Raw genomic sequence first — 26,752 nt, forward strand, 5'->3', positions numbered from 1 at the left:
TGTGGAAATCCCCAAAGTCATTTTTCCCCCTCAGGGACTCTTCTTGTCCTCATTTCAGAGTTTGGGGTGGGGAGGGAGTAGGGACTGATACATTCCCAAATCACAAACACACTGTTGTTGGATTTTTTTTTTTAACGACAAAAAAGGAACTGTGATTTAATGACCCCAATGTGCATGCTTCCAAATGATCACCATGAAAACTATAATTTAAAATCAAATAAACAAAAAACTAAAAACACAACAGAATCACACACATCACAGGAAGGGCAGGTCGCAGGGATAACCTTGCAGCCCTCTGGGAAACTGTCATATGTCGCTGTGTCAAAATAGCCTTTAGGCCCCTGGAACTTTCTAGATATGCCCCTGCTCAAGTATGGCAGGAAGATTCATCTCAGAAGAAGAAAGAGCTAATTTGTAAGCCACTCTGAGGAGCCCTGTATCATGTTGTTAGGGTTTTCAAGTACCACACACACAGCTGTAGCGAGAAACAAAGCCAGTTACTCTCTTATCCACTGCGCTGTTACCTGACGCAGATTCCTGGTGACTTTCACATCATGCCAGGCATTATCATTAAACTTTCCATTCACGGGCTCCACTAGTGCTTCAAAGGCCCCTGATCCCAAATTAATGACCAGAGAGACAGCTCCATTTTTCAGGGCGAGATTGACATAATCAGCTGATTTCCCAGTGTGAAGCATCAGTCCATTCCTCTGAAGGGTTTTAAAGGACAGAGTTATTTCATCGCTGCTGCTTTGAATGGGGTTTTGAGACAAGTCGTAGCAGAAGTATTCAGATCCCTTGAAAGTGGCAATGTATTCTTCTTTTCCTAGAGGAAAACAGATACACACATGCGTAAGTAAAGAAACATACTATGTAAATTAGCAAATCTTCACAGAAACAATAACTAATCAGCCCCCAAATGAACTCTTTGTCTAGTTAACATTCACGACAAGAGCCCTGTCAAAGAGAGGTAAATAGTACTGTAGGTGGCAGTATATTTTTAATAAACCTCAGCTCTTGGGCCATCAACTGCAATAGCTAAAGCTGACATTCGTGAAAATCCAATGCATTTTTAAGTATCACTGCAAGAGCTCTGATCAGAGAAAGTAGCTCTGTGATATCTTGAGGGCACGAGTCAGGTACCATAAATACATATTGGATGGTTCTACTCTGCTGGCAACAATGGATTCCAATGTGTTTACAACATTCTCTCCATCCAACTGAGGCGTTATTTTAATTTTCAGTGAGGCATTTATATTCAAAGATCTTCTCAGTGAAGAGCCAAATATTTCCACCACTGAGAAACCATAACAGATTATCTGATGAGGGGAAAGCAAAGAAAAAATAATAGAATTTGGTCTGGAAGTAAATAGATTTCCTATAGAGCAAGTGCATTTTTTCTCCCTGGGTGGAGGCGGCAGTGATAGAAGGCTTAATGGCATTAGCTGGATCGTTGGTTCATTCCCTGATCTCACCAGACAGATGGTAGGGCTGGCTTTTATGAGACTGGAAATCCAGGACATCCTCAGGGGAACAGCATGTAAATGAAGTCTCAACATCGTCTATATATCTCAGTCTTTACTACGTTTAGGAGCAACAACGTAGATCCCACAAAATGTTAGATCAATCAAAAATGTGGCTATTTGGAAAGAGCAGTCTTTTCCCACTGATTAAACGAGTTTAACCAAAAAAAGAGTAGAAGCCAAAAGCTCCCTCAACTTTCTAGGCAATGATGGCATTGTACCAAGAAAAATGAGACAGTATGGTTTGGACTCAGCTTCCGATAAACTATAAACATAGAATTTTAAGTGATACTAGAGAACCTTAACCTGCTGCCCTGGTAATACAGCATCTCTACTATGCCCACTGGAGGGTTAATATACTAACAGGGGTCTCACTCTTATCCTGGCAATAGGATTTTACCTCAGGAATATTGTCATTCAATAATCTAATAACTCATGTCTTTGCATCAGAGCTCAAATCAAGGTCTCAGCTCATCAAGGCCCAATGACCTGACTCTCTGGATACAGAAAGTACCATAAGCAGCTACAGGTAAACAAGGCATGGCACTGAGTAAAATCGTGAGCACCTAAGAACTTTCACAAGAGAGTGAATCCTTGAGGGAGAGTCACTGTCTACTAGCAAACTATTAGTGAAGACTAGTGGTCAGGCTCAACCCACCACATTCTGAGGCAGAGTCACCAAGCACAGCCCAATCCATACTAGAGGGTCCCTTCCATTCAAACACTCAAAATATTGGCTGAAATCCCCCCAAGTGTTAAGCCCAGTGCTAGTCTTTAGGGATAATAGAGTGACCAAGACTGACCTAATCCTTGTCTCTGAATGTCTACAGTTTAGGTGTTTGTTTCCCTGGTCAGTTCAATATGGCAAGTGCCTTGATATTGGGAGCCAGCACAAGTAAAATATTTCTGATATACTAGGAAAAAAAAAAGAAGCAGGCTAAACTATGAATTTAGATCCTAGCTGGCCAATTGTTAACTGCACTGGGGGCAATCATGCATCTTTTAAAATCTCAGTTTCTAAAAATGGTTAGTGATACCAGTCTTTCAGGATATAATGAGATAATGCTGTACAGGCATCTGGCAAAGTTGGTGGGCACTAGAAATGGTAGATGTCTTCCTCCTTGCCTGCCTAATGTAATAAATGTGATAAATGATCTAAAACAAATAGCATATGTCATACTTCACTGTGAAATCTAGAACACTCTCTTTAAGATCAGAAACAGAACACAGATGCCCACTATCAACATACTGTGCTTAAAGTCCTAGATAATGTAGGACGACAAGAGAAACACAAGTATTATCAAGAGTATAAGTGAAAAAAACCACATCATATTAGCAAATATAATTGTATACACTGAAAGACCAAAATTATCTTAAAAAAAAACTGTTGGGTTGAAGATATTTCAGAAAGATCGTAGGGTTATACGTACTAGGGAAAATCAATATTTTAAACATACAAACAGATCTATAGATTCAATGAAATTCCAGTAAAAATCTCAATGATTTTTTTTAAATGAATACGAAAAGCTGATTCTACAAGTTCTATGAGAAAAACAAAGAGCCCAAAATAGCCAAGATACACCAGAGAAAGAAGATTAAGGAACTTTCCTGTAAAGATGAACAATTATTAGAAAATTATGATAATAAAGATAATGCATTAGGATAGACAAAAGGGGGAGAATAAAGATAATAATCAAACTAAAAATATTCTTAAGCATATATGAAAATGATTTATATCAAGTCAGGCATTGCAAATAAGTGAGCAAAGTACAGATTAGTCAATAAATGGTGCTGGGACAACTGGTTATCTACATGAATAAAGTGAAATTGGATCTTTACATCATTTTGTTTACAAAAAATGAATTCTCCATGGACTAAGGATATAAATTAGTAAGGTAAGTCTGTAAAACTTTTGTAAGACAAGAAATTACAATACTGAAGTATGGAAGGATTTATTAAATAGCCACAAAAATCACCAATAAAATATTGATAAATTCAACTGCATTAAAATTAAGAACACCTGGTTCATCAATAATACCATAAAGAGAGTAAGAATCTAAATTAGGTTGGTAGAAAATATTTTCATACCATATTAATCTACAAAGGACTACAATACAGGATTCGCAAAGCATTCTGATAACTCGGTTTGAAAAACAAGATGAACAATGGGAAAATGGGCAAAATAAATGTATAGTAATTTCACAGAAAAACACGTATATGCTGTATGAATAAATAAAAAGATGCTCAATTCTATGAGTCTTCAGGGAAAGGCAAAAATCAAATTATATTCAGAAACTATTTCATAGCCATGAAATTGACAAAAAATGATATGAAAAGATAGAAAAACTCCAGGCTTTGTAAAGGCTATAGAAAAATAGTAATTCTTATCCAATGCTAATGAGAGTGCCGATGAGCTGAAGATCGACCGACGGCAATAAGCACTATTTGGCCTTATGCTAGCCCATGGGAACGTCACATATTATAAAGGTGTCAGTCTTTAGAAAATTGTTACCGTAGTCAATAAAAATACAATTTCCAATTCCCTTCAATTCATTTCTCTCTTCTCACTGTTCTGATCATTTGATGATAGGGAGTCAAGTGAATTCTGGTTCATATCTGTATACATACATCAGATATACTGAGATTCACTTATCTGAAGAGGATATTTGCAAACTTTTCATCCCCAAGGAACAGGAACTCAGAACAGGTCTCTGAGCCAAAGGGAGTTTTAGAGACCCTCTTCTAGCCCATTCTTTACATTGTTAAGAAAATGATGCCCATGGAGTTGAAATGACTGTCAAATTCAGAAAGTGCACCAACCACAGAAGCAGGATTAGAATTCAGCCTCTGACTACCCTTAAATACTAAATAACAGAGTTTGGGGGCTTGAAGAGGTTTGGTCTAGTTAAAAGGCTGTAGCATTTTATCTAAGTGATTTCACATCATTCCAAATATGATTTATTCAAAATAAATCTTGACAAAGGATTTATTTGCCAGATAATGTGGCAGAGCCAAAGGAAAAAAATAGTAAATAGAGTTTGCAGTTCACTAGATGGAAAGCTGTGAAGTTATCTGAGAATTGATGGCATTTCACACCATCATATTCCTATTACTTAAAAATGGAAATGTATCACTCCTTTTATATTGTTTAACATCAAATTTAGATGATTTAAATTTGCATTAAATGCAACCACATAGTTTTGGAAAAAATCACGCTGTATAATATATCATTACCTCAAAAGGCCATAAATGAGACATGAATCTAAGCAGGGAAAATCTTTTTGCTATGTTCTTTTTCAAGAAAGAATATGTGTACTATGTGAGAATACATAAGTCATTCTACTTTCTTCAAGAGGACTACAATTCCTCCAATTATTTGTTACCATACAGTCTTTGTCATTGTTTTCTGCTGTGTCATATGCAAATACCAAGCAGCATAGTGAAGAGTTATTTATGCTTTCCTGTTGAACACCTAAAGAATGGGTCTATGTCCATTTTAAAATGTAAGTCTCAAATATCTTGTGCATTTCTAGAATGTTCTAAAACAATAAACATCAAAAAGAAATTAGATTCACAGCAACATGTATATCAACAAATTCTTATATCCAGGATACATAAAGAACTTATACAAATCAATCAGGAAAAAAAACAAAACAAAAAAAACTAGCCAAACCAACAGGAACAGACACTTTTATCCATGATAAAAAGATATCCATATGGAAAGATGTTCTTATTAGTATTCAGAGAAATGCAAACTAAACCACAATAAAATATCAATACATTCCACTACAATGAATAAAATGAAAAAGACAAAATGCACAAAGTGTGTTTAGTGAGGATGTGGAGCAACTAGAACTCTCATGTATTGCTGGTGAGAACTGCTTTTTGAAATTAGCAATATCTTTTAAAGCTAAACACCTGCCTACGTTATGACCCAGTAACCCCCACTTGTAAGGATACATCCAACAAAATGGACACAAAGATCATCAGAATAACATACGAGAATGTTTACAGCAGCACTCTGCATAATAACCTCAAACTGAACAGCACTGAAATGCCAATCAATAGTAGAATAGATAAATAAATTGGGGTATAGTTACACAGTGAAATATTAGACAACAATGAGAATATATAATCTACAACTACGTGCAAAAATATGGATAAATCTCAGAATAATAACACTGAGTAAAAAGAATTCCACACATAAAAGAGAACATACTTATGATTCCAGTTATATAAAATTTTTTTAAACAAGCAAAAATTAATCTCTACTGTTGTAAGTCAAGGTAATGGCTACCTTTGGTAGATAGGAAGCAGGGACTAGTTAGGAGGACTTTTTGGGTGCTAGCAATGTTCTGTTCTGGATCTGGTGTTGGTTATGGGTGTGATCAGAGTGCAAAAATTCATATAGCTGTACACTTATGATACGTGCACTTCTTAGTATTTACACTATATTTCAAAAAATAATTTAAATACTAGTTTAAATAATCTATATGATTGAGAACAAAACAAGTTCACCTGATAAAGTCTTTTCTTCCTGATTCATAGGGTGATATGAGCAAGACATTACTCCCATTAATGTTACTTTTATTAGTAAAAATGAAAATAATACAACAATAATAATACCAGTTATGCAGCATTTAAAAACTTTTCAATGCATATTAATATCCCTTAATACCATTTGCTCTCCAGAGCGACCTCATAGGATTTAGAAAAAGTTTATAAGCTGCAATGGATATAATTATAATTGTTTGAAGGACCATATCCAAATGTGCTGATTAATGGATCATTGTCAAGATAAAGGGAGTCTCTGTTATTAATCATAGAAATGCTATGATAGAATTAGAGAAACAATTAAAAAATAAACTGCTCAAAAGCTTGGAGCATTTTTCTAATATTCTATATTAATTTGCTTTCCTATGCAATACAATTGGAGGAAGAGATCTAACAGTGCCATTGGAATTAGTCCTATTCAATTTTCAGCCCTCTAATAATTTAGATGAAAATACACAGTTCCTGCTCATCTAATTTTCTGAAGGAAATTTCAATGAAAAAATCCAAATTGTACAAATTCTTGTTATGCTGACTAGATAAGCTGATTCTGACAAAGTTAAATTTAATGGGAATAAACCTGAGTTCTATTCTCAGGTCTAAAACTACTCAACTGAACAAGTAAGAGTATATAGGAAACAAGATTTCCCAGACACATCAGATAAAACAAACAAAGCCAAATCTTTAGAGGATTTAGAACATGAATCAACAGTGTGATAGAGACATTCAAAACAGCCCAGGTATGCACGGGTTACATTCATGAAAGTTCTTAGAGGAGGGATGGGAGGGTCTTGTGCTTTAGTGCTAGGCAGCTCATGCCTGTTATCACACTCCTATTTAGACAAGCTGGAGTACGTCTGGATATATGCTAAGATGATAAAAGACTTCTAGATTATATAAGGTAGTGTTAAAAACCCTCTAAAGAAAAAATTTAAGGGATACATGACAGTATCTTGAAACATCAGGAAGGATGTCCCCTAGAAGAGTAATTCCATTTTGTATGGAAACAGGGGTGTAAGTAGAATCAAAGCATGAAAGGTATGGGAAAACATATTCTCAATATAATGAAGACTTTCTAAGAGAGGTAGCCATAGGTGGAACATTCAATTTGACAGAAAACAAATTACTCATCAAAAAAAGAACTTAAACATAACTGAAAAACATAACTGAAAAACATAATTGCATATGGCAGAAGGTTTTCAATCTTTGGATGGAAGAATGAAAAAACAGATCCTTTTCAACAGCAAGAATTACTGACTTCTACTTTAGAGAGAGGAATATTACACAAAGAAAGGTTAAATGGCTCCCCAAGTTCACACAGAAATTGATTCTCAGGATAATGCCCCTTCCCATTGCCTATGCTTGGGGTAAAGTCTCATTAATTTGACCCTATGTTTCCACAATTTTCAGCTTCACTGAACTTCTTTACTAAGTGAAGGATCTGCAAGGGAATGGCCCTAGTTCCTAAGGACAATGATGTCTATGGGCAGAGAGGAGTCTCACTATTCTCACTTACATGAAGAATGTCAGGCCATTTTCCTAAGCCACGAACCTGACCTACATTATTGTTCTTGATTATCTTGCATTTCATATACACAATCCCAAATCACACAGGTTTATAAGGTTTTACTACATCTTAAAATATATTCTAAGATTGTGTTCAACACAAACCAGAAACTGAAATCAACATGTGAAAAAAACAAGTGAACGAAAACCAACGTTTGAGTAAGAGACTTGTTTCATTTGTTTTACTGCTCTAGAAGTCAAATACACAAGAATATTGTGCCGAAAATGTCCTTGACTAAACAAAAGTACACACTAGAAGTTTACATTATTAAATTAAATAACATGCCTGGCTTTCTCTGACTATAAAGGTAAAGCAAGTTTAGAAAAACAGGAAAAGAAAGTCTGCCTATTGAAAATCACATCAGGTTAAATTCTCAGTCCCTCAGTGTAACAGAAAACAGCATAGTTTTATTTGCCAAAACCCTCTGTAATTTAGAAATTAAAACAATCAATTGATCACTATAAGGAAAAACAGCATTATTTTAAAGGGAGAGTAGTTTACTCTTTCCTTGGATTTTCTACCTGATGCAATGCTGTAAATCATTCCAAAATTCCCAAATGCGATTCAACCTACAGAAATTCAGAGGCTAACTTCTATTGTTTGCAGCAAGAAATCAAGCTTCATAAAATATTCATTCTTCAAGGTTTTATTTCACTTTAGATACACCTCAAGGCAACCAGTCCAGAAATAAGGTGCCAAAAATCCATCAGATAACCCCCAAAATAGGCACACTCTTAACGACAACATACGTGAGGTCATTAAATATGAAAGGTAAAGAAGACTTAGATATTATTTGGCACAATGCTCTAATTTATTAGATGAAGAGAGTGAGGCCTCAACAGATAAAACTGTGGTCACATAAAAAACTGGAGTAGAATCAAAATATGTATAACTCTTGCCCTCTTTATTCCAACCTCATGTTCTTCCTTATTTCCTATGTATTGCCATGAAATGAGCCTCTAATTCATTACCAAAAACTAAATGCAGCTTAAACTTGAACATATTAAAAAAGAAAAATAGGACATAGCCCAACACTCTGGCCATTTTCCAATCCTACTGTGCAACTGATTTGCATTTGTTTCAATAACTGCAGGTGCTGGGAACCAAACAGGCCAGTCCATGCCTAACTGGGCTGATGACCATTCAGTTCTGCACAGATGATATGACACACAGGGAAAGTCATAAACAAACATTCACCAGGTGTGCAATATCGCAATTTCTGGGCCTGCCTCCAGCTCAACTCCCACAGCTGAATCTGTGACAACTAGACTCTAGCATCTTTTAACCTGGAGGATACCAGTGACACAATCAAAGTAAAAACATAGCTTGGTGAATTTAGGCTTTGCAAAGAATCTCTATATGAACTTATGATTCCTTTGGGGTCAATTAATGTTTACCTAATAAATAAATTATATGTATGTATATATAGCAAATATACTATTATATATATAATTATAGGAAGACAATGATATTTATAGCAGATTTATAGATATCCTGTATTTATAAACAATCCTCATTTATACTAAGATCAGTATAAACTAAGAACACTTGGATTTTAGAGTACCACGCTTTGCACTAGGGGAAGAGAAGGGATGCTGGAAACCCATGGCATGTCTTTGAACTTAAGGCAAAGAATACTGAATCCAGAAGTCACACATGTAAAGCACCTAGCAGTCCTCAAACTGGAATTGAGAGGGAGATTAATAATTCATTCAGGCATCATCTTGGTCAAACTTTTCTATTTTATTCCATGTACATATAAGTCCATGCCACTCTCTCACTTCGTTCCAGCTTTCCATTCCCTCTCCCTGTGTCCTCAAGTCCATTCTCTACGTCTGTGTCTCTTATTCCATGTACAATGGGAAGCCATTGGAGTACTGAAGCTGGACAGTGACAAGTTCTGATTTACATTTTTAAAAGTTAAGTCTGGTTTCTGTGTGGAGTTTGGATTCTGGATATGCATGAAAGTGCTAGCAATGAGACTAACAGTTATAAAGTTATAGACCATAGGAATGAGGGCTATAGAGTCATATACACCTGGCCCTTCCATTTTATCGGGAGTCAATGACAGGAAGAGAACAGGACAGTGGCCCTGCTTATAGTCTCTTTCTGTTGGTTGTACCTGCTTCTTTGGTTCACCCTCACTGACCTCTGATGCCTTCCAAATGGTAGATTCCTAAGTGCTCTGTAGGGCCTCCCCACTGCATTTTCCAAACATAATTTAAGGGGTGGGCTGGTGGAGATAGAGAGATTCATCTGGCTCAACCTGCTTCATCCTCTGGTTCCAGCACACTGCATCTGGCTACTGTGATCCCCTGGCCCAGCAGCCCAGCAAGTGGCCTTCTTGTGAGTGATACTGGCCAGATGGCTCAAGCCCCAGACTAAAGTGGAGTGTCTGCATGGCCCATAGAATCTTAGGCCTCCTGGCTATACCAGACGTTGAGAGTATAGGTTATACTCCTTGGTCTCTGTCCACTGTACCGGTCCCCTTCTCTCCTCAGAAAGGCATGAGGCAGGTCAGCAAATTTGATGCAGACACTGTCGTGTGTAAGGAATGCAGAATGCAGACATTCCTCTTTTGCAGGCATACACAGGCACTGCACACGCTTCTATAGTAGTCTGTTCTCCCGATAACCTTGGGTAAAGGAAGCACACTTCTCCTTGGACAATACATTTTCATGGGGTCTACGGCCTACTGACTCTTCTGCCCCACTCACCCATCTCCAGTGCTTAGGTAGATAAGGAAGGTGGGAGGTAGGGAGGAATCAGGAGGGATCAAAAGATCAGTTTTGCTGTCTCCTAGTAAGTGCTGAGGAAGATAACTGGCCCGTTTCTAGAGATTTTCTTTATAGTGGAGGTTACTTAAATTCTGTGTCGGGGCCTTTAGTTAACAATTTTATGAGAAAATGTATCCTCAGCATGTTGCTGTGAACATAAAGAAATACCTGGCATATGGTGGGCAATCAACTGTTGGTTATTATTATTGTTATTATTAAACTAACTACCATATTTTAAAGGACTGTCCAGCAGTTTTAAAAAATCAGCTTTTTACCTAATGATTTAATAACCAGAATATCATTATGCCCAGCACCCTAATTCTAGGAAATTTTTGGTTAATTCAGGTTCATGGAGTAAGAAAGAGATGGAGGTATTACAAATAGCATAAAGGAGGGAAAAATATGTCTCTGTATTGATGGTTTACCCTTTTGAAGAGGTTTATACCTTGATGACTTGCAAAATGATTTCATGAGGTTTTTGTGTTGTTTTTATTTTTCATTCTCTAAGGGAAAAAAGCATCGCACTAAGGATCAGGAGAGTTGAGTGCTGGTTTCCACTCAGCCACTTTTCAGCTCTCTGCCCTTGGCCACTCCAGCTAGCCTCACTGGGCCATATTTTCTTCCCTGGCAAAGTGACATAGCTGGACTAAGTGACCTCCAGTGTTTCTTTCAATTCTAAAATTTTATGGCCCTATAACATTCTTGATTCATTGAGCCACTGTTTCATTGATTCACTCAATAAACATTTACTGAGGCTCAACTCTGTGCCAAAGTCTACTGCTTTCCTGCTGTCAAAATCACACAACATGCTAAAGTGTCTTCAAAGGTTTCTGATGGCTGCTGCTTTTACAAGGAACTTTCCGTAGCAACCTCTGTCTCCCTGAGCTTCTAGATCTACTTTACCTCTTATACTGTAAGGACTTCAAATTGAAGAAAAACAAAGCAACATGGAAGGTGTTCTGTTCACACTCTATCAGAAATAAACTTTCTATTCTGATCACTTTTCTTCCTTAGTCCGGAAAAGAACACCTTCAACAGACTTTTTGGTCCAATATATGCTGGGGTGTTAAAAGAATGTAATGAATTTTTTTTTCTCCCAAATTTAAGGTACTTTTCCATATAAATGAAATTCTTAGTATAATAAAACATTTGAAGAGAAAGCTGGTATTACCTACTATATGTTTATAGGAATTAATTTGGGAGCATGTATATTTCTCTAATTAATGTATGAAAGGATAAATCAATAATGACTAGTGTTTTCCTATGGATAGAACCCTTGGTTTGGAATTAGGAACCCTGAGTTCAGTTCCCCCACTTAATGGTTGGTGCTACATGACCATGGGCAAGTAAATGTAGCTGAGTCTGAGCTTACTTCAGTACAATGGCTATAGTCATGCTGTCATGCCACACCTTCATATTTTTTAAAAATAAGGATCAGTAATATAATGATTATGGAATTATTATCATTATTATTAATTACATACTGATTCTTCCATAACCTCCCCACATCCCATCTGTCATAGCTGTATTGAAACCATCATAAATCAACATTGTCTAGCTCAGCATTTTTCAAACCAGGTTTCTCATCTGCTTTGAATACTATTTTCTCAAGCCTCCCAAGGATGGTACAAAACAAACACCTTTCTAGATACATAGGAGAGAAGTTAGTTATTCTGTACAATAGATTCCTTAGGATTTTATTCCCTTCCCAACACCAGCAGAGCTCCAGCCTAAGGCAAACACACAGAATTTATCACAAAGAGTTTGGAAGTAGTTTACAGAATAGAAGGAATCACTGAACCATCAAGTCTCGGAAAGGATGGAACGTGGGGAAGATCTAAGTTCCTCATAGTTTTGGTCTCCTATAGGGTTGTATCGCTCTCACTCGTATAACTCAACAACAGCGAACCCCAGACTCAAAGTAATTTCATTCAAGTCCTGAATTCCCCAGAGGGGATGAATTTGATTAGCTCAGTTTGTGTTGGTCAGAAATATTTAGTCCCAGTTCAGACTTTTATGATTGGAGTAGGGGAAACCGGCAGGATTATAAAACAGGAGCATACGGGGGAATCACATAAGAGGACAGCCTACTCATTGATTAACACTTGACACTGTCAACAAGTCGGTATTGGGATCTAATATTAAAAGAGAACCCTTCCCAGCATGTAGAAATTATTACAATTTCCTTTTTAGAACAACTAAATATAAACTTATGTCTCAAGCTCCAATTTTTTTTAAAAAATGGACATTGTCTGATTTGTGGTTAACTTTCTTTTAACTGTGAAACTTTATCAGAAATCTCAGTGAATCACATAAATGTAAATTTTAGAACTGGAAAAAGGAGACCTTTAAAGGTTATGAGATTTTCTCTGGCGTCTATAGCTAGGCACAGGTGAAGCTGAGATGAGAAGCTGAGTCTCTAGACCAGTTGATCCCAAACAGGGCCAGTCATCAGAATCGCCTGGGAAAGAAACCTTTAAAAAATATTGTACAACACAGGGAATATAGCCAATTTTCTATAATAACTACAAATGCAATATAACCTTTAAAAATTGTTTATCACTATGTTGTACGCCTGAAACATATAATATTGTACATCAACTCCACCTCATTAAAAAAAGAAGAAATAAAAGCATATTTCTAGCACCCATTCCCTTAAGTCCTACTTTCTTAAGACTGGAGTAGTGCTCCTGATACTTTATTATTTTTTACTTCCCAGTTATTTCCAGCAACCAGTTAAGCTTGAAATTCAATGTTTCTTGTAAAATACTGGGCCTTCCCCCTTCCCTTACTCTCCATGAAAAGAACCCACTTCCCAACAAACAGCACAAAATATACAATAAAATAGATGAAATATAAACAAAGCAATCAAAAATCAGAGCACATTCCCACTTTCTAGTTTGGAAGTAATTTGATTGGTGAGAAACATTCTGGCCAGACTGAATAATACCACTTCTTGATCAGTAACTGTAATTCACAATACATCTGTTCACTTCTCACACTGAGAATTCTCTGATCTCAAGGATAAGACGTATTTCCACATTCACAAGCTATAAATGTTTTTTTTCCTTTTCTACCTGTTGTGAGTAAACCAAACACCCTATTGAAACAAGTCTGTTCTTTCTAAAGATCATTGGCCTTGACACTATATGGCAAAAACACGTGATATATTTTATATCCCATACTTGAAATAAGTTGCCTCCCCCTCCATTCCCCACACTACATGCCTTTCTCATGAACAATTCATAAAACCGTTAAAGAGATCTTCTAATTCAAGGTCTTTTGAAAATTTCTTCCCAGTTACCCAGGATTCACATACTGTATATAGACTTTGTACTTGCAATGCACTCTTCTATTTTTTTATAGAAATAGGAATTGTTCTAAATTAACTTCATAAAAATAACGGTTCACCACTCAAATCTGAAAAACACTGATTTAATTCAGTCTTTTCATTTTACAGATAAGAAAACTAAGGCCCAGGAAATTTAAGAGACTTGGCAAAAAACACTTAGCTTGTGAATACCTCAGACTAGAATTTGGATCTCTGACGGAATGCTATGCTCTTTCTACTACAGTCTGCTGCATTTCTAATGCTATTTTAGATAGGTTTGAATGGACACCTTCACAGTTTCAGAGGGAAGAAAATATTCATTTTGAAGAATATAGGACAGTCTAGCTTTTCCACCAAGATGTTCAATCCTAATTTAATCTCTTTCCCAGATACCTAGCTTTCATAACTCCTAGATGAAATATGCAAAATTATAGCTTTATAGCTTTCATATCACCAGTTAATATTACTATTATTTTTCTCAGCTATTATCTCAAAGTGAAGCAATCATCTTGACTACCTTACCATATGTGCACTAATTATGTTAAGCTTCTCAACATCAAAATTTTAATTTTGCAGTTTACTTTGATTTATAGTATTATAATGAAAGTCTTTGACTTAAATATTCAAATATTCCTACTTAAAAACAGACAATGCATTTTATTTTAAATTGATAATATTACCAATAATGTAGGAAAAAATCTGTATCACTTTATAATAAAAAATAAACATAAATTGAATATATTTAACTATGTTGACAAGAAGCTAATTACTGGATAATTAGGTATATCAGGCTGAGGTGATCTGATATTATATTTAATATTCATAGTAGTTCTCAACTTGGCATCACAATGAAATCACCTAAAGAGCCTTGGAAAATATTAATGCCTCAGTCCCTGCCCCGGGTATTGACATTGACACTTTCAGAAGTTTCCCAGGTGGTTCAAATGTGCCACGTGCCGCGGTAGAGAATCAAGGGTTTAGAAAGATATGACCTACACGTTTAACGTGTAACAATTGTGCCTCTATAAATGTACCAATTTAGTTATAATAATGTGACAAAATGTTGCAGCTCTTTAAGCTATAATTTACACTTCAGACATGACCTGCCTGTGTATAGTATTGCTTTACATTTGCATATTGTTTGATTAATTAATAAGTAGTCATCATATTTTATCTCATAAAATGGGAACAAAGTGCATTTCCTCTCTCCCCTTTGATGTACGTTATTAGACTGACCTTTGAAAGCATCTGATTTTAAGTCACAGTTTTCTTTATAAGGGCCAATCTTTACGTAAAACCACATGCATAAATCTTCAACCCATTCAGATGCCTTTATACATTTCCTTCCTGAAGGAAAATCATCTAAGAAGCAAGCTAGAGTTGTATCTTGCTGCCAGTTCAGGCAATCACATTTGCCCAAGCACAAAGAAACCCCCAATGAGCTGAATTCAATTGTTTTCAGTATTTTTTAATTAAAAATTTTAGCCAATCTCCAAAACTCTCATTATACAAAATATATAAGGTTTAAGTATTTCTGGAAAAATTCAATGCAAACATTCAAAGAAGGCAAACATTCTGTCTTGAACAGTGCTCTTTATTTGCTGGTCAGAATAAAACCTGAAGCTGATGAAAAGCTTATGAAAGGTAAATATCCCATCGTGGACGTTAAAAACAAGGATGGTCTACTCTAAGGAGAAAGTCATGGAAGAAAGAACTGGGATTAAAATAAAGAAAGACGCAACACAAGAGCTAGTCCTGAAATAGAAGAGCTGACACCCCTCCATCAGCAATTGCTCCTTGACAGGCCTGTCTTTCTTTAACAGGTTGATACCTCTGTATACCACAGGCTGAAATTTTAAGTGCCTAAGCTCCTCTTCCTTCTTCTAATAAACAAATGCACAAAAAACTCTATTTTACTTCCCTTGCTGCTGTGCCATAATAAACAATGTCTCGGGATTTTTTTTTTTTTTTTTTTTTTGGTACACGGGCCTCTCACTGTTGTGGCCTCTCCCGTTGCGGAGCACAGGCTCCAGATGCGCAGGCTTAGCAGCCATGGCTCACGGGCCCAGCCGCTCCGCGGCATGTGGGATCTTCCCGGACCGGGGCACAAACCCGTGTCCCCTGCATCGGCAGGCGGACTCTCAACCACCGCGCCACCAGGGAAGCCCACAAAAGCCTTTTAATAAATTTCTGCTTGTGTTTTCTTTACATGTATTTCAATTTGAAGACAAAGAGTTTCTTCCCCACTTCCCTCATTTGCTGTTGCTTGTTTGACTAATTAAAAAGCACACTCTCTGAATGCTGAAAAGAGAAGATGGAAGAGTGGGCAGATGGGTCAAGATGGAATGTCCGTGGCCCTGGCAGGCCTTGCGATTTTTTCCACTAAAACAAATCCTTTATTCTTCTAGCTCAGATTCAAGGAAGGCAGAGAGGCAGCCCTTCGGCCTTTCCTACTTCAGGTCAAAGTCCTTTTTATACTTGGCATACAACCTAGATGCATCAGAATTCTGTACAAAATGGAAAGTTTTATGCTTCCAAATAATTCAAGTGCATTCTGTGGTCCCTGTGTCCTGTGGGCTGCCCTGGCAGATTTGCGGCATCTCTTAGGGCAAAGCGATTTGAAAGCTTTGAGGTTTTCTTGGCGACTGGGAAGAATAATTTGACTTCACTTGGAATAAGATCATATTCAGCAGAAAAGATCTGCTGTGCTCAAGGTCACGGACCTTGGCTCTGTGGATATTCAGTTATTCAGCAGAATAACCACTCCAAAGCCTTCAAAGCATTTTTGGATGCTGCTGCAGGTGTTGCCTGCAGAGACCTTCCTGACAGCCGCTGAGTTCCTGCATCTGTCTGTCCCCTTCTCAATGCTGTCTCTTCTGCTCTCTAAAAACCACATTCCCTCTTTATACATATATATGCATGTATATGTATGCAATCCCAAAGAGATGTTTCCATGAATCAAGATCCATATGTACATATATAAAGGACTAAGTAAAGTTTCCAGGGGGAAGAGATTTTTTTAATTGACGCATTTCAAAGCCTTAAGTCTTAAGCAGCATTTTAGAATGTACTTGCAAAATAAATCATGGAAGCCCCAAGGAATTAATTCATTGATTAAAGAAACATATTAAAGACCTACTATGTGTGAGGCACTATATTAATTACTTTGAGGGAAACAATATTGAATTAGACAGATATCTATCTTATAAGATGTTCAAAATGCAAAGAGCACACAAGGCATATAAGAGGTCAGGAAAATTTAAAAGAAGAGATTATTTCCAAAGTGTTGAGATACATTTCTTAAAGAAGGTAAAACTTGGATGACATCTTGAAGGATGACACATTTGAAATGTAGGGAATTTGGGGAACAGCACAACAGGTGAGGGGATGACATGAGTGACCATTTTGAGGTGAGAAGTCAAACAATTAATGAAATTTGACTAGAACTAAGATGGCATGAAGAAGAAGAAAGGCAAATGATGTGAGAGAGTTTGGTTAAGCCTGAATTATAAAAGGCTTTGATAAAGGAAAGAAATATTCCTGACATTTTTATCAGGAATATGCAGCTGAGAATGAAATGTGAATTAGTGATTGGCACAGACTTAGGGACAAGAGTTGCACTTCACACTTTTGTCATGAATATTAAAGTTTTGAAAAATGCAGTCTATCTAAAATCAAGGTAATGATTTCAATGCAAAAATAAGGAGAGCTTTGGAAAGCTATTCAGGTTTGGTTGGGGAGGAGGGAGGAGACAGATGGATAGTCCATCACTACATATTTTTATTCTTATTTCCTATCAAACAGACAAGCATTTGTGAGGAAAAAGACTTCATGTAAGAAGGGTTTACTTTGCGCTATCTGCCAAGGAGGATATTGGTTTAATGATTCAAAGAAGTAAAGCAAAGTTATATTATATTTAATTGTAAGATATAACTAGTAAGTTGCATTAAACATGATTAAAGGATATTATGAAGAGACTTTAGATTCTTTAAAACTACTGTATTGAACATAGGAGAAATAATAGTCCAAGATATTCTTTAAATATCCTGTGTGAATGCCAACTTTTCTGGTAGAATAAATTTAAATGCAAATGAATACAATGCCTAAATACATTTTCTTTTGACTTTGTTCCCAGTGATGTGGTTAAGAGCCCAAACTACCACTCCATCACTTATTAGCTTTGTGATTGGGGGCAAGTTGTTTAACATTATAATTTTCTAATTTCTCCTATTTAAAATATGGGTAAAAGTTATATTTACCCAGAGGTTAATGAATTGATGCTTATAAAATTATTAGCATAGTGTCTGGCTACAAATGTCATTCAGTTTTCCTGGTACACAAGTTTTCTCTGTTTGCTCTTTAATCTTATAAAATCATTTCCATCAGAGTTTTACTTCATGGCAAGCTGCTTTTATTTCTTGATTAAGAAAACATATCCTATGCCCAAAATTATATAGATACTTTCCTCTCTTTTCTTCTAGTATTTCTGTAACATGCAATCCCTTTATGGTTTTTTTATATGAATGATACATGGGTAGAACCTAATTTTACTTTATTTCCCACATGTATAATCAGTTCTTTCAACACTGTCTATTAAATACTACATTCTTTCCTCACAGTTTTTAAAAACGCATTGTCATACACTAAACTCCATAAATACCTGATCTATTTCTAGACACTATTTTTCTTTATACCTGTTTGTCTGTTTCTATGCCAGAACAAAACTGCTTTACTTATAGTCATTTCACAGTACCTTTTTTTTTTTTTTTTTTTTGCAGTATGTGGGCCTCTCACTGTTGTGGCCTCTCCCGTTGCGGAGCACAGGCTCCGGACGCACAGGCTCAGCGGCCATGGCTCACGGGCCCAGCCGCTCCGTGGCATGTGGGATCTTCCCGGACCGGGGCACGAACCCGTGTCCCCTGCATCGGCAGGCGGACTCTCAACCACTGCGCCACCAGGGAAGCCCCACAGTACCTTTTAATATTAAGTTGGTAACCTACCTAAATTATTATCTTTCTCAAAAAAAATTTAGCTGTTTATGTTTGCACATTAACTTCAGAACCAATTTGTCAATTCCCCAACCCCTCTCCCCAAATTGAGATTATGAGTTAAATTGCCCTAAATCTATCATTTAATTTAAAGCTTAAATCATCTGATCCAGGAACACACGGTTTGTTTTTCTGCTTATTTGGGCCCTATTCTGTATCCTTCAGGAAAGACTTATTATTTTTTTATGTAAGTCTTACACAAGGCCAGTATTTTGCAACATTTGGATAAGCTTTTAATATTCCTAAAATCTTCATGCAGGTAAAAACCCTAATGATTTAAACATCTACTTTAATTTGATGTACACAATGATTTGAGAGAAAATCCCATCAATATTTTTGCCTTGCCTCTTTAGCCTTCTATCCTGATTTTGCTAAGTAACTGAACTGGTAAGAAAGATATTTATTCTTTATATTACTCTTTCAGATATAAAAAAAGGATTTTTTTCACTAGATTTATATATGTATGTTTACAGCTAGCAAGCCATACTATTTTAAAATTCTACCTTATGGAAAGGAATAACTCCTATAAATTCCATAAGAGACTATCAAAAGTGATAATGACAGCAACAACAATGGTTTAACTGGAAACAGACGAGCAGCCCCCGCATGGCTAATCCCCATGGCCCTACAGTCAGAAAGGACGGACTAAACCATCCTGACAGATGGACATCAATTTTAGTCTCATAAACTTATGGGATGGAATAAAATTCTCTTCTACCAGCTCACTGGAGGACATTCTTTACTCTAAGTCCGATTCTTCATTCAGTCTATCCTCCAGGTTGAAGGAAAATAATTCTTTCATTATTACTCACCAATGACAACCCGGAGAGACATAAAATTACATTGAAAGTGCAAATAGTCACCTTCCTCTTACAATTTCACTACTGAGGTCCAGCACTTAACACATTAACTCAGAAAATGAAAGTGTTGCAATTTAATCCAATTCAGGATGCCGGAGAGCATCTACAGGTTTGCTAAATATAAATTTTTCTTTATAAAAGCATAGCTACATAAACTTCTTGATTTTGATATTGAAAATAACATGTCAAATACAGGTATATTCCAAATGTGACCCAAAATAAACATTCAAAGCCACATCCCAGAAAGCCGTGTTTTTCTATAAGCTACATAGAAAAGTGTCTCTAATTTTCATTTCTAAGAAAAAATAAATACCAGAATTATGAGGGGGCACCTTCAATTTTTACCCTACCTGCTGTGTGACATTTTACAAAGAACATGTATTAATTTTATAACTTTGAAACAATATATTTTATGAATTTGATGTGTTTTTAAATTTTCCTAAAAAGTTCCCTTCTAATTTACTGAATGGAAACTAACAAAATTTCAAAACATTAAAAAAAAAAATAACAAGGCACTTCCTCTGGAATTAATAGCACCTGCATCTTTTTCTTTACTGGACTTTATTTTTCTTTCTGTACAGCATTTATCACTACCTCAGTTATGAATTATTTATTTATTTATTTATTTCCACATGTCCATTAAACTGTGAGCTCCACGAGAGCAGGAGACTTTGCTGCCATTGTCATGATGGTTGTCTAGCACCGGATCTCAGGGATTGGGACAGTGCCCAGAACCTAGAAGGCACTCAATAACCTTGTGTTGACTGAATTACTTATAATTACTTTATTTGCAATTTGCACATGAGCACAAGAACTAAAAACTAACCAAATAAGCTATTTTAAAATATAAATGGGGGCTTCCCTGGTGGCGCAGTGGTTGAGAGTCCGCCTGCCGATGCAGGGGACACGGGTTCGTGCCCGGGTCCGGGAAGATCCCACATGCCGCGGAGCAGCTGGGCCCGTGAGCCATGGCTGCTGGGCCTGCGCGTCCGGAGCCTGTGCTCCACAACGGGAGAGGCCACAACAGTGAGAGGCCCATGTACCGCAAAAAAAAAAAAAAAATGGAAATGGAAATTTCTGTCATTATTATCTATGATCCTTTTAAGCTTTACTGGGCTTAAGATTAAAAATCAAATTTGATTATAGAGCTAAAGAAAGCTACTGCTTGAATGTGAGATCAGGAAAGATTTTTATTTACATGTCTATCTAAGGAGGGGAAACAGGTCCTTATCACACATTAAACAAGTCATTCAATTATATTTGTTCAAAGTACCACCAAGGAAGGAAAACCAAAATGTGCCTTGAAGGCAGATACTCAACTGGCACTTAGGAAGGGATTCCCTTAAAAGGAACACTTCAGTTGCTGGGAGCTGATGAAAGAGTAAGAGTTAAAGCAGGTAGAAATGGAAAGGAACATTCTAGGTGTCTACAGAGATATCTAGAAAGTTCTGAGGCCAGAAGATCTTGTCAAATTCTAGAAACTGTTAAGAGTGAAGATGCACTAGAAAAGAATCAGGACAAAACAGGTGGAGGGCAGCTATTTTGATGGCAGACTTTCTTCTCACACTGAAGTTAGCCAGCTGGAGTCCTTGGAACTTTCCTGAACTTTCCTGCAACTAGCAGCACCATGTTCCTGCCAGATGCTGCATCAGTAACAAGTCAAAGCAGGAAATACTCTAAAATTGGCCAGTTTGTTTAGTGATGAGGGTGACTCCTGGCTGGTGAAAAAAGGCATTTTGTATTCAGAATGTTTGAAATTCCTTAGATGGCTTTCCAAATTTCATAAGCACACTGTGATGTGAGAGATCAAACTGAGGAGAATCAGCTCTTTGGCCGCAGATCTGAGATCTTTCTAGGGGAGGACAAAAGGAAGCCAAACCTCATCCATCTATTTTCACACTAGTGACACAATCTAGGTTCAATTATTCAACTATGAAAAATTCCGTTTTCTTATGATTCATCACATGCCATAATTGTTTCTGACTTTATACTTTTCTTTTTTCTCTCTGACCTGTTCTACTAGCCACATATTTCTAGACTCACCTCAGGTCCTACCGCAAGAATCCTTCCTTATATGAGCCATCCCTCCTCTGACCTCTTCTATATTTTATACCCTTTATTATACAATTTTTTATTCAATTGCATATGATTCTTGAGGAGAAGAGGAGGAAGAGGGCAGGAGGGAGGTAGGAAGGTAGAAAGAATATAGATGTGAATATAGAATTTGTGTGTGTGTGTGTGTGTGTGTGTGGTACACGGGCCTCTCACTGTTGTGTCCTCTCCCGTTGCGGAGCACAGGCTCCTGACGCGCAGGCTCAGCGGCCATGGCTCACGGGCCCAGCCGCTCCGCGGCATGTGGGATCTTCCTGAACCGGGGCACGAAACCGTGTCCCCTGTATTGGCAGGCGGACTCTCAACCACTGCGCCACCAGGGAAGCCCCTAAAATATTTTTATCAAACGAAAATTTCTAATGAGGATGTAAAAGACCAATTCAAGTTCAAGCATTACCTTCTTTGAGAGAACATTATTCAATCTGGGCACCTTGTTTTAATATTTCTCTATAGAATATCTATGCAATGGGAAGTCTTCTCGAACAATTACTTGCTAAACAAGTCATATTTACCAAACACTTCTCAGTTTTAGACATGTTTGCTTAGGTCATTCTCTGGAGATTGTCCTGAAGAAGAAAAAAAGTTGAAACTTGTAGATAGTAATTCAGGGGAAAAATATATTTCATTTATTAGCCAGTTTTGAGAGCCTCACGTCTTGTTCTAGGTGTTCAGAATACACGTGTGAAGTATAACATTTTTAAGATTGTTAAAACCAGTTCAGAAAAAATCCTTAGCCCTCCAACAGAAACATAGGTAAAGAACATGAATAAACAATCCACAAAATTGAAAATTTATGATCAATAAAATCTATGAAAAATTATGCAACCTTATAAATATTCAAAGAAATGCATGGAAAAACAAAATAGAAATGGCTTTGTGTTTAGCTTATAATATGTAATAATGGTTGGGTGTAACAAAATAAGCACTTCATATCTAACTAACTAGTGGAAATGCAAAGTGTATAAACTATGGGGAATATAAATCGACGATTTATTTAAAGACTCAAAGAAAAGTTCTGCCCTTGTCCTAATAATTGTGCTGCTAGATAACACAACTAAGGAAAAACATCAGAAACATGAACAAAAGTTTGCATACTAGATGTCCATTATAGACCTAAAAATCAGGAAAATTTGTAAACAATTAAAATATTCAATTATTGGAAAACAAATAATGAAAGAACATTAGGGTGGAATATTTTGCATCATTAAAAATCATGCTGTTCCGGGATTCCCTGGTGGCGCAGTGGTTGCGAATCTCCCTGCTAATGCAGGGGACACGGGTTCGAGCCCTGGTCTGGGAAGATCCCGCATGCTGCAGAGCAACTAGGCCCGTGAGCCACAACTACTAAGCCTGCGCGTCTGGAGCCTGTGCTCCACAAAAAGAGAGGCCACAATAGTGAGAGGCCCACACACCGCTTGCCACAACTAGAGAAAGCCCTCGCATAGAAACGAAGACCCGACACAGCCAAAAGTAAAAAAAAAAAAAAAAAAAAAAAAAAAAATCATGCTCTCATGTTCTAATGATGGAGGAAGATACCCTTCACATAAAACTAAACAAAATCAAGACAAACAAATTGTATTATAAATTGTATGCTTATAATTATAATGTATATGTGTATTAGAATGTGACTATTTCTGTGTTGCATAAAAGTGTGGGTTTTTCTTCTTTAAATCTTTTTTTTTAATCTTCCAAATTTTCTATAATGAGCACTTTTCATAACCAGAAAAAAGTTAATATTAAATAAGTAATTTACACTCATTTTGCCATGTGCATAAATTATTCTACATAAATAGCTCCCTTTTACAAGTCAAGCCAAAGAGATGCCAAACCATATTGGGTTCTGCAGAGACTCAATTGCCAACAATGACATAATACAAAACCTCCTACAGAGACCCTCTTCTTTTTCACAACACTGTATTTCTTTTTTTTCTTTTTTAACAGTGTTTAACAGTTGGAAATGCTGAGAAGCTACAGATGAGATCATTAGTGGAAAGTATTTTCCATTGCTCTTTTGTCAGGGAAAATCCCTTAGCAGATATCTATTTCGGAGTCATGTTTTTGCCCAGGCTGACAAAATTTAAAGCAGAGTAGATAAAACATGTATTTGTGAGCATCCTCCTCTATCAAATGGAATTCACTTTGGCTATCACACTGATCAAGATAATTTGTCCTGGGCTTTTCCTCTGTAGGACCCTGATTCGTACGGTGTGAGAGACTGCAACATAGCATGTCGTCAGGGCCTCAAAAGATGGCACCTGAGCAACCACTTCTAAAAGTCACCAGAAATACCAGAAAGATAGGCTGATGGAGATTTACAATCCTTTATGGTCTGCAATTCAAGTGTACTATGTGTGCACCTAAGCAACTGACTCAATGAAGCTCGTGAAAACCCCCCAGGGACTTGGGTTCAGCAAACAGTCTGCTTCAGCCCTGCTCATTTCCACTGTAACCCAGCATGCTGGACTGAGAAGCCAAGGGCTTGTTTAAAGGAACAATCCACTTTCCTTACAGAATCTTGGGCCCTCACCTTTGTAAGCCATCTTTGCCTTGGGTTGCTGAGACCATCTTCTCAGGGGCTGCTCGCTCTTGTACAAATGTATATCCACGTAAATCCTCACAACTCACGGGCTCTGAGATTTCCTTGTCAGTTAATCTGAAGGTCCTCTCCCTCAGATCCCAATACCTCTGAGCTGGGTCAGGTTTTCCCTGATTTGCCTAGCAATGAATTCAGCTTAATTTAACACCCATTCTGTCTGAAAGTCTTTAATTTTCCTTTATCAACCTAGAGGACTGATGAACTATAGTTAGAAGTGTATTCAAATTTTGGATAGTTTGAATTGTATATGAACTGGGGGGTCTTCTTTCAAGGAAAATACAAAATTAGGTACACACACAAAGAAATCACAATTAATTTCTGAATATGCGAGATCCTTTTCTTCTGAAATTTCTTTAGGTGTTTACTAAAACTAACATAGAAATGCTTCCAGATTACAGTTTGGCTTCTTCTCCTTGCAGAAAATAATTCTATGACTCCTAAAACTTCAAAGAGGCAGACACAAATGAGGAACCCTCAATTTTAAGGTGAGATAGTCAAATGAGACTTCTGTTTACAGAAATCTGCTCATTTACTTGATTGACTGGTTTTGCTTCTTATCTTGTCAGTCTCTCCTTGGGGAAGGAGGGTATCTGCTTCTGCTTCAGCCAATGACATTGTGACTTTGGCTAAGTTATTTAAATATCTTAAATCATGTCAAATGGGACTAGAAATACATATTGCATTACTGGACATCTAGGAAGATTAAGTGCAATCAGAGGAAAATGGATTCATACACTATTGTCTGAAAATTCTTGTACTAGAAGATAATTCTTTTTCAGGGCAAGGAATTTCTGTGGACTCCCTAGCACGCTTCCGTGCATACAATACAGATTTCTCTGATTAGGGACTGATTTGTTTGATGGATGCGAATGAATCATAGAGGTCATAACTGCCCTTGCTCTCTCCCTAAAATGTAGAAAAATGAATCAGCTGTGGTCATCTACCTTTTCATTGTCTAATAGCCACAAGTGGTCTAAATCCAGTAAACTAAAGTGGACACTGGTGGCATTTATATTTATTTTCCATCTGTTTCTGTCTCCCAGTTTTACCAATTCCAGTCAGAAATGCCATTGTTCCTGAGGAATCTGAAGAAGAACTGCCTCAACTGTGCACTGTCCCCAGGGTGTGTGGATGTGATATATAGAACATGCCATTGTATATAAGGGACTTGAGCATCTACAGATTTTGGTAACCACGGGGGCCCTAGAACCAATCCTGCATGGGTACCAAGGGATGACTGTAAATATCTACTGTGATAATTAATGAGAGCATTTTTTTTTTAATTTAACCTATTTTGTAAGGTAGTTATCAAAGTGGTTCTGATACAAGAAAAGATCCCAAATGTGAGATCCCTGCTTTGTGATGCCAGATGCCTTCTTGTCATTGCTTTACATACGTATAAAGCATATATATAAATATAAAATGATGAAATATGATTTCAGTAAGAGCAAGCAGTGTACAGCTCCTGACATCATGTGATAACAGAGCACACTGTTTTTGTGCAGATGTCCACACAGTTATCAAAGATGATTCACCTTCCGGTTCTATGCTCTCTTCCCCTGGATACTCATAAGAACCTGCTCTGAAATTTAAACATCAAATAAAAATGCTTCCAAACAATTATTGTGACAACAAACACAGCAATAAGCCTATAAGCAGCAGCCCAGTAATTTATCCCTGTCTTTAATGTCAGGTTGCCTTTTTTTTTTTTTGTAGTAGGCGGGCCTCTCCTGTTGTGGAGCACAGGCTCCGGATGCACAGGCTCAGCGGCCATGGCTCATGGGCCTAGCTGCTCCGTGGCATGTAGGATCTTCCCAGACTGGGGCACGAACCCGTGTCCCCTGCATCAGCAGGCGGACTCTCAACCACTGCGCCACCAGGAAAGCCCCAGGTTGCTTTTTTATTCCAGAGGTCAGGAAAACAAATGCTCCACGAGCTCACTATGTGCATGCCCAAACCAGCAGAAAAATAGGTGCCTTTCCAAATGCCAGACAATGAAACCTAGGATTTTTCTTTGTACCTCACTGTAATTTGGGTGATAAAACACTTGCTAATACAAACTATTAGAACAAACCAACAAACGGAAACAAGTCTCTCATAGTCTATTTTAAAAACCCCTCACTGTGTTCTTAATTAACTGCTGACTTTTAAAACAAAAACGTCAGTCAAGAAGTACGAAGTTATCTTTAGCTCTAACTTAAAATTTTCAGATCCTGAATATTTGAAGATGAAAAAAGCATAAAAATAAGTAACTGGCAACTTATTTTAGCCAACACTTTGGAATTAATTTTAAGTGGTAGAAAAACTACAAAATAGGAACCCATTTTTCTGTGGTTTCTGGTATCTAGTGAATTACATTATAGTAAACTTTATAACCTGGCACTCAA

At 37.0% G+C, this 26,752-nt stretch overlaps 1 protein-coding gene across 33 annotated transcripts in view; it reads right to left on the reverse strand.

Moving 5' to 3' along the window:
- NRXN1 (neurexin 1) overlaps positions 1–26,752 on the reverse strand; it is a gene marked incomplete at its 5' end in the record, with an annotated part of 1,123,860 nt that overhangs the window by 687,081 nt on the left and 410,027 nt on the right. For all 33 annotated transcript variants that reach the window (XM_082672696.1, XM_082672716.1, XM_082672704.1 and 30 more), the window contains one exon: positions 525–826. In XM_082672696.1, coding sequence (XP_082528822.1) covers positions 525–826 — 302 coding nt within the window. The remainder of the gene's footprint in view (positions 1–524; positions 827–26,752) is intronic.

Source organism: Grampus griseus (assembly GCF_964374135.1).
Source record: "Grampus griseus genome assembly, chromosome: 15".
In the NCBI taxonomy this organism is placed as follows: domain Eukaryota; kingdom Metazoa; phylum Chordata; class Mammalia; order Artiodactyla; family Delphinidae; genus Grampus; species Grampus griseus.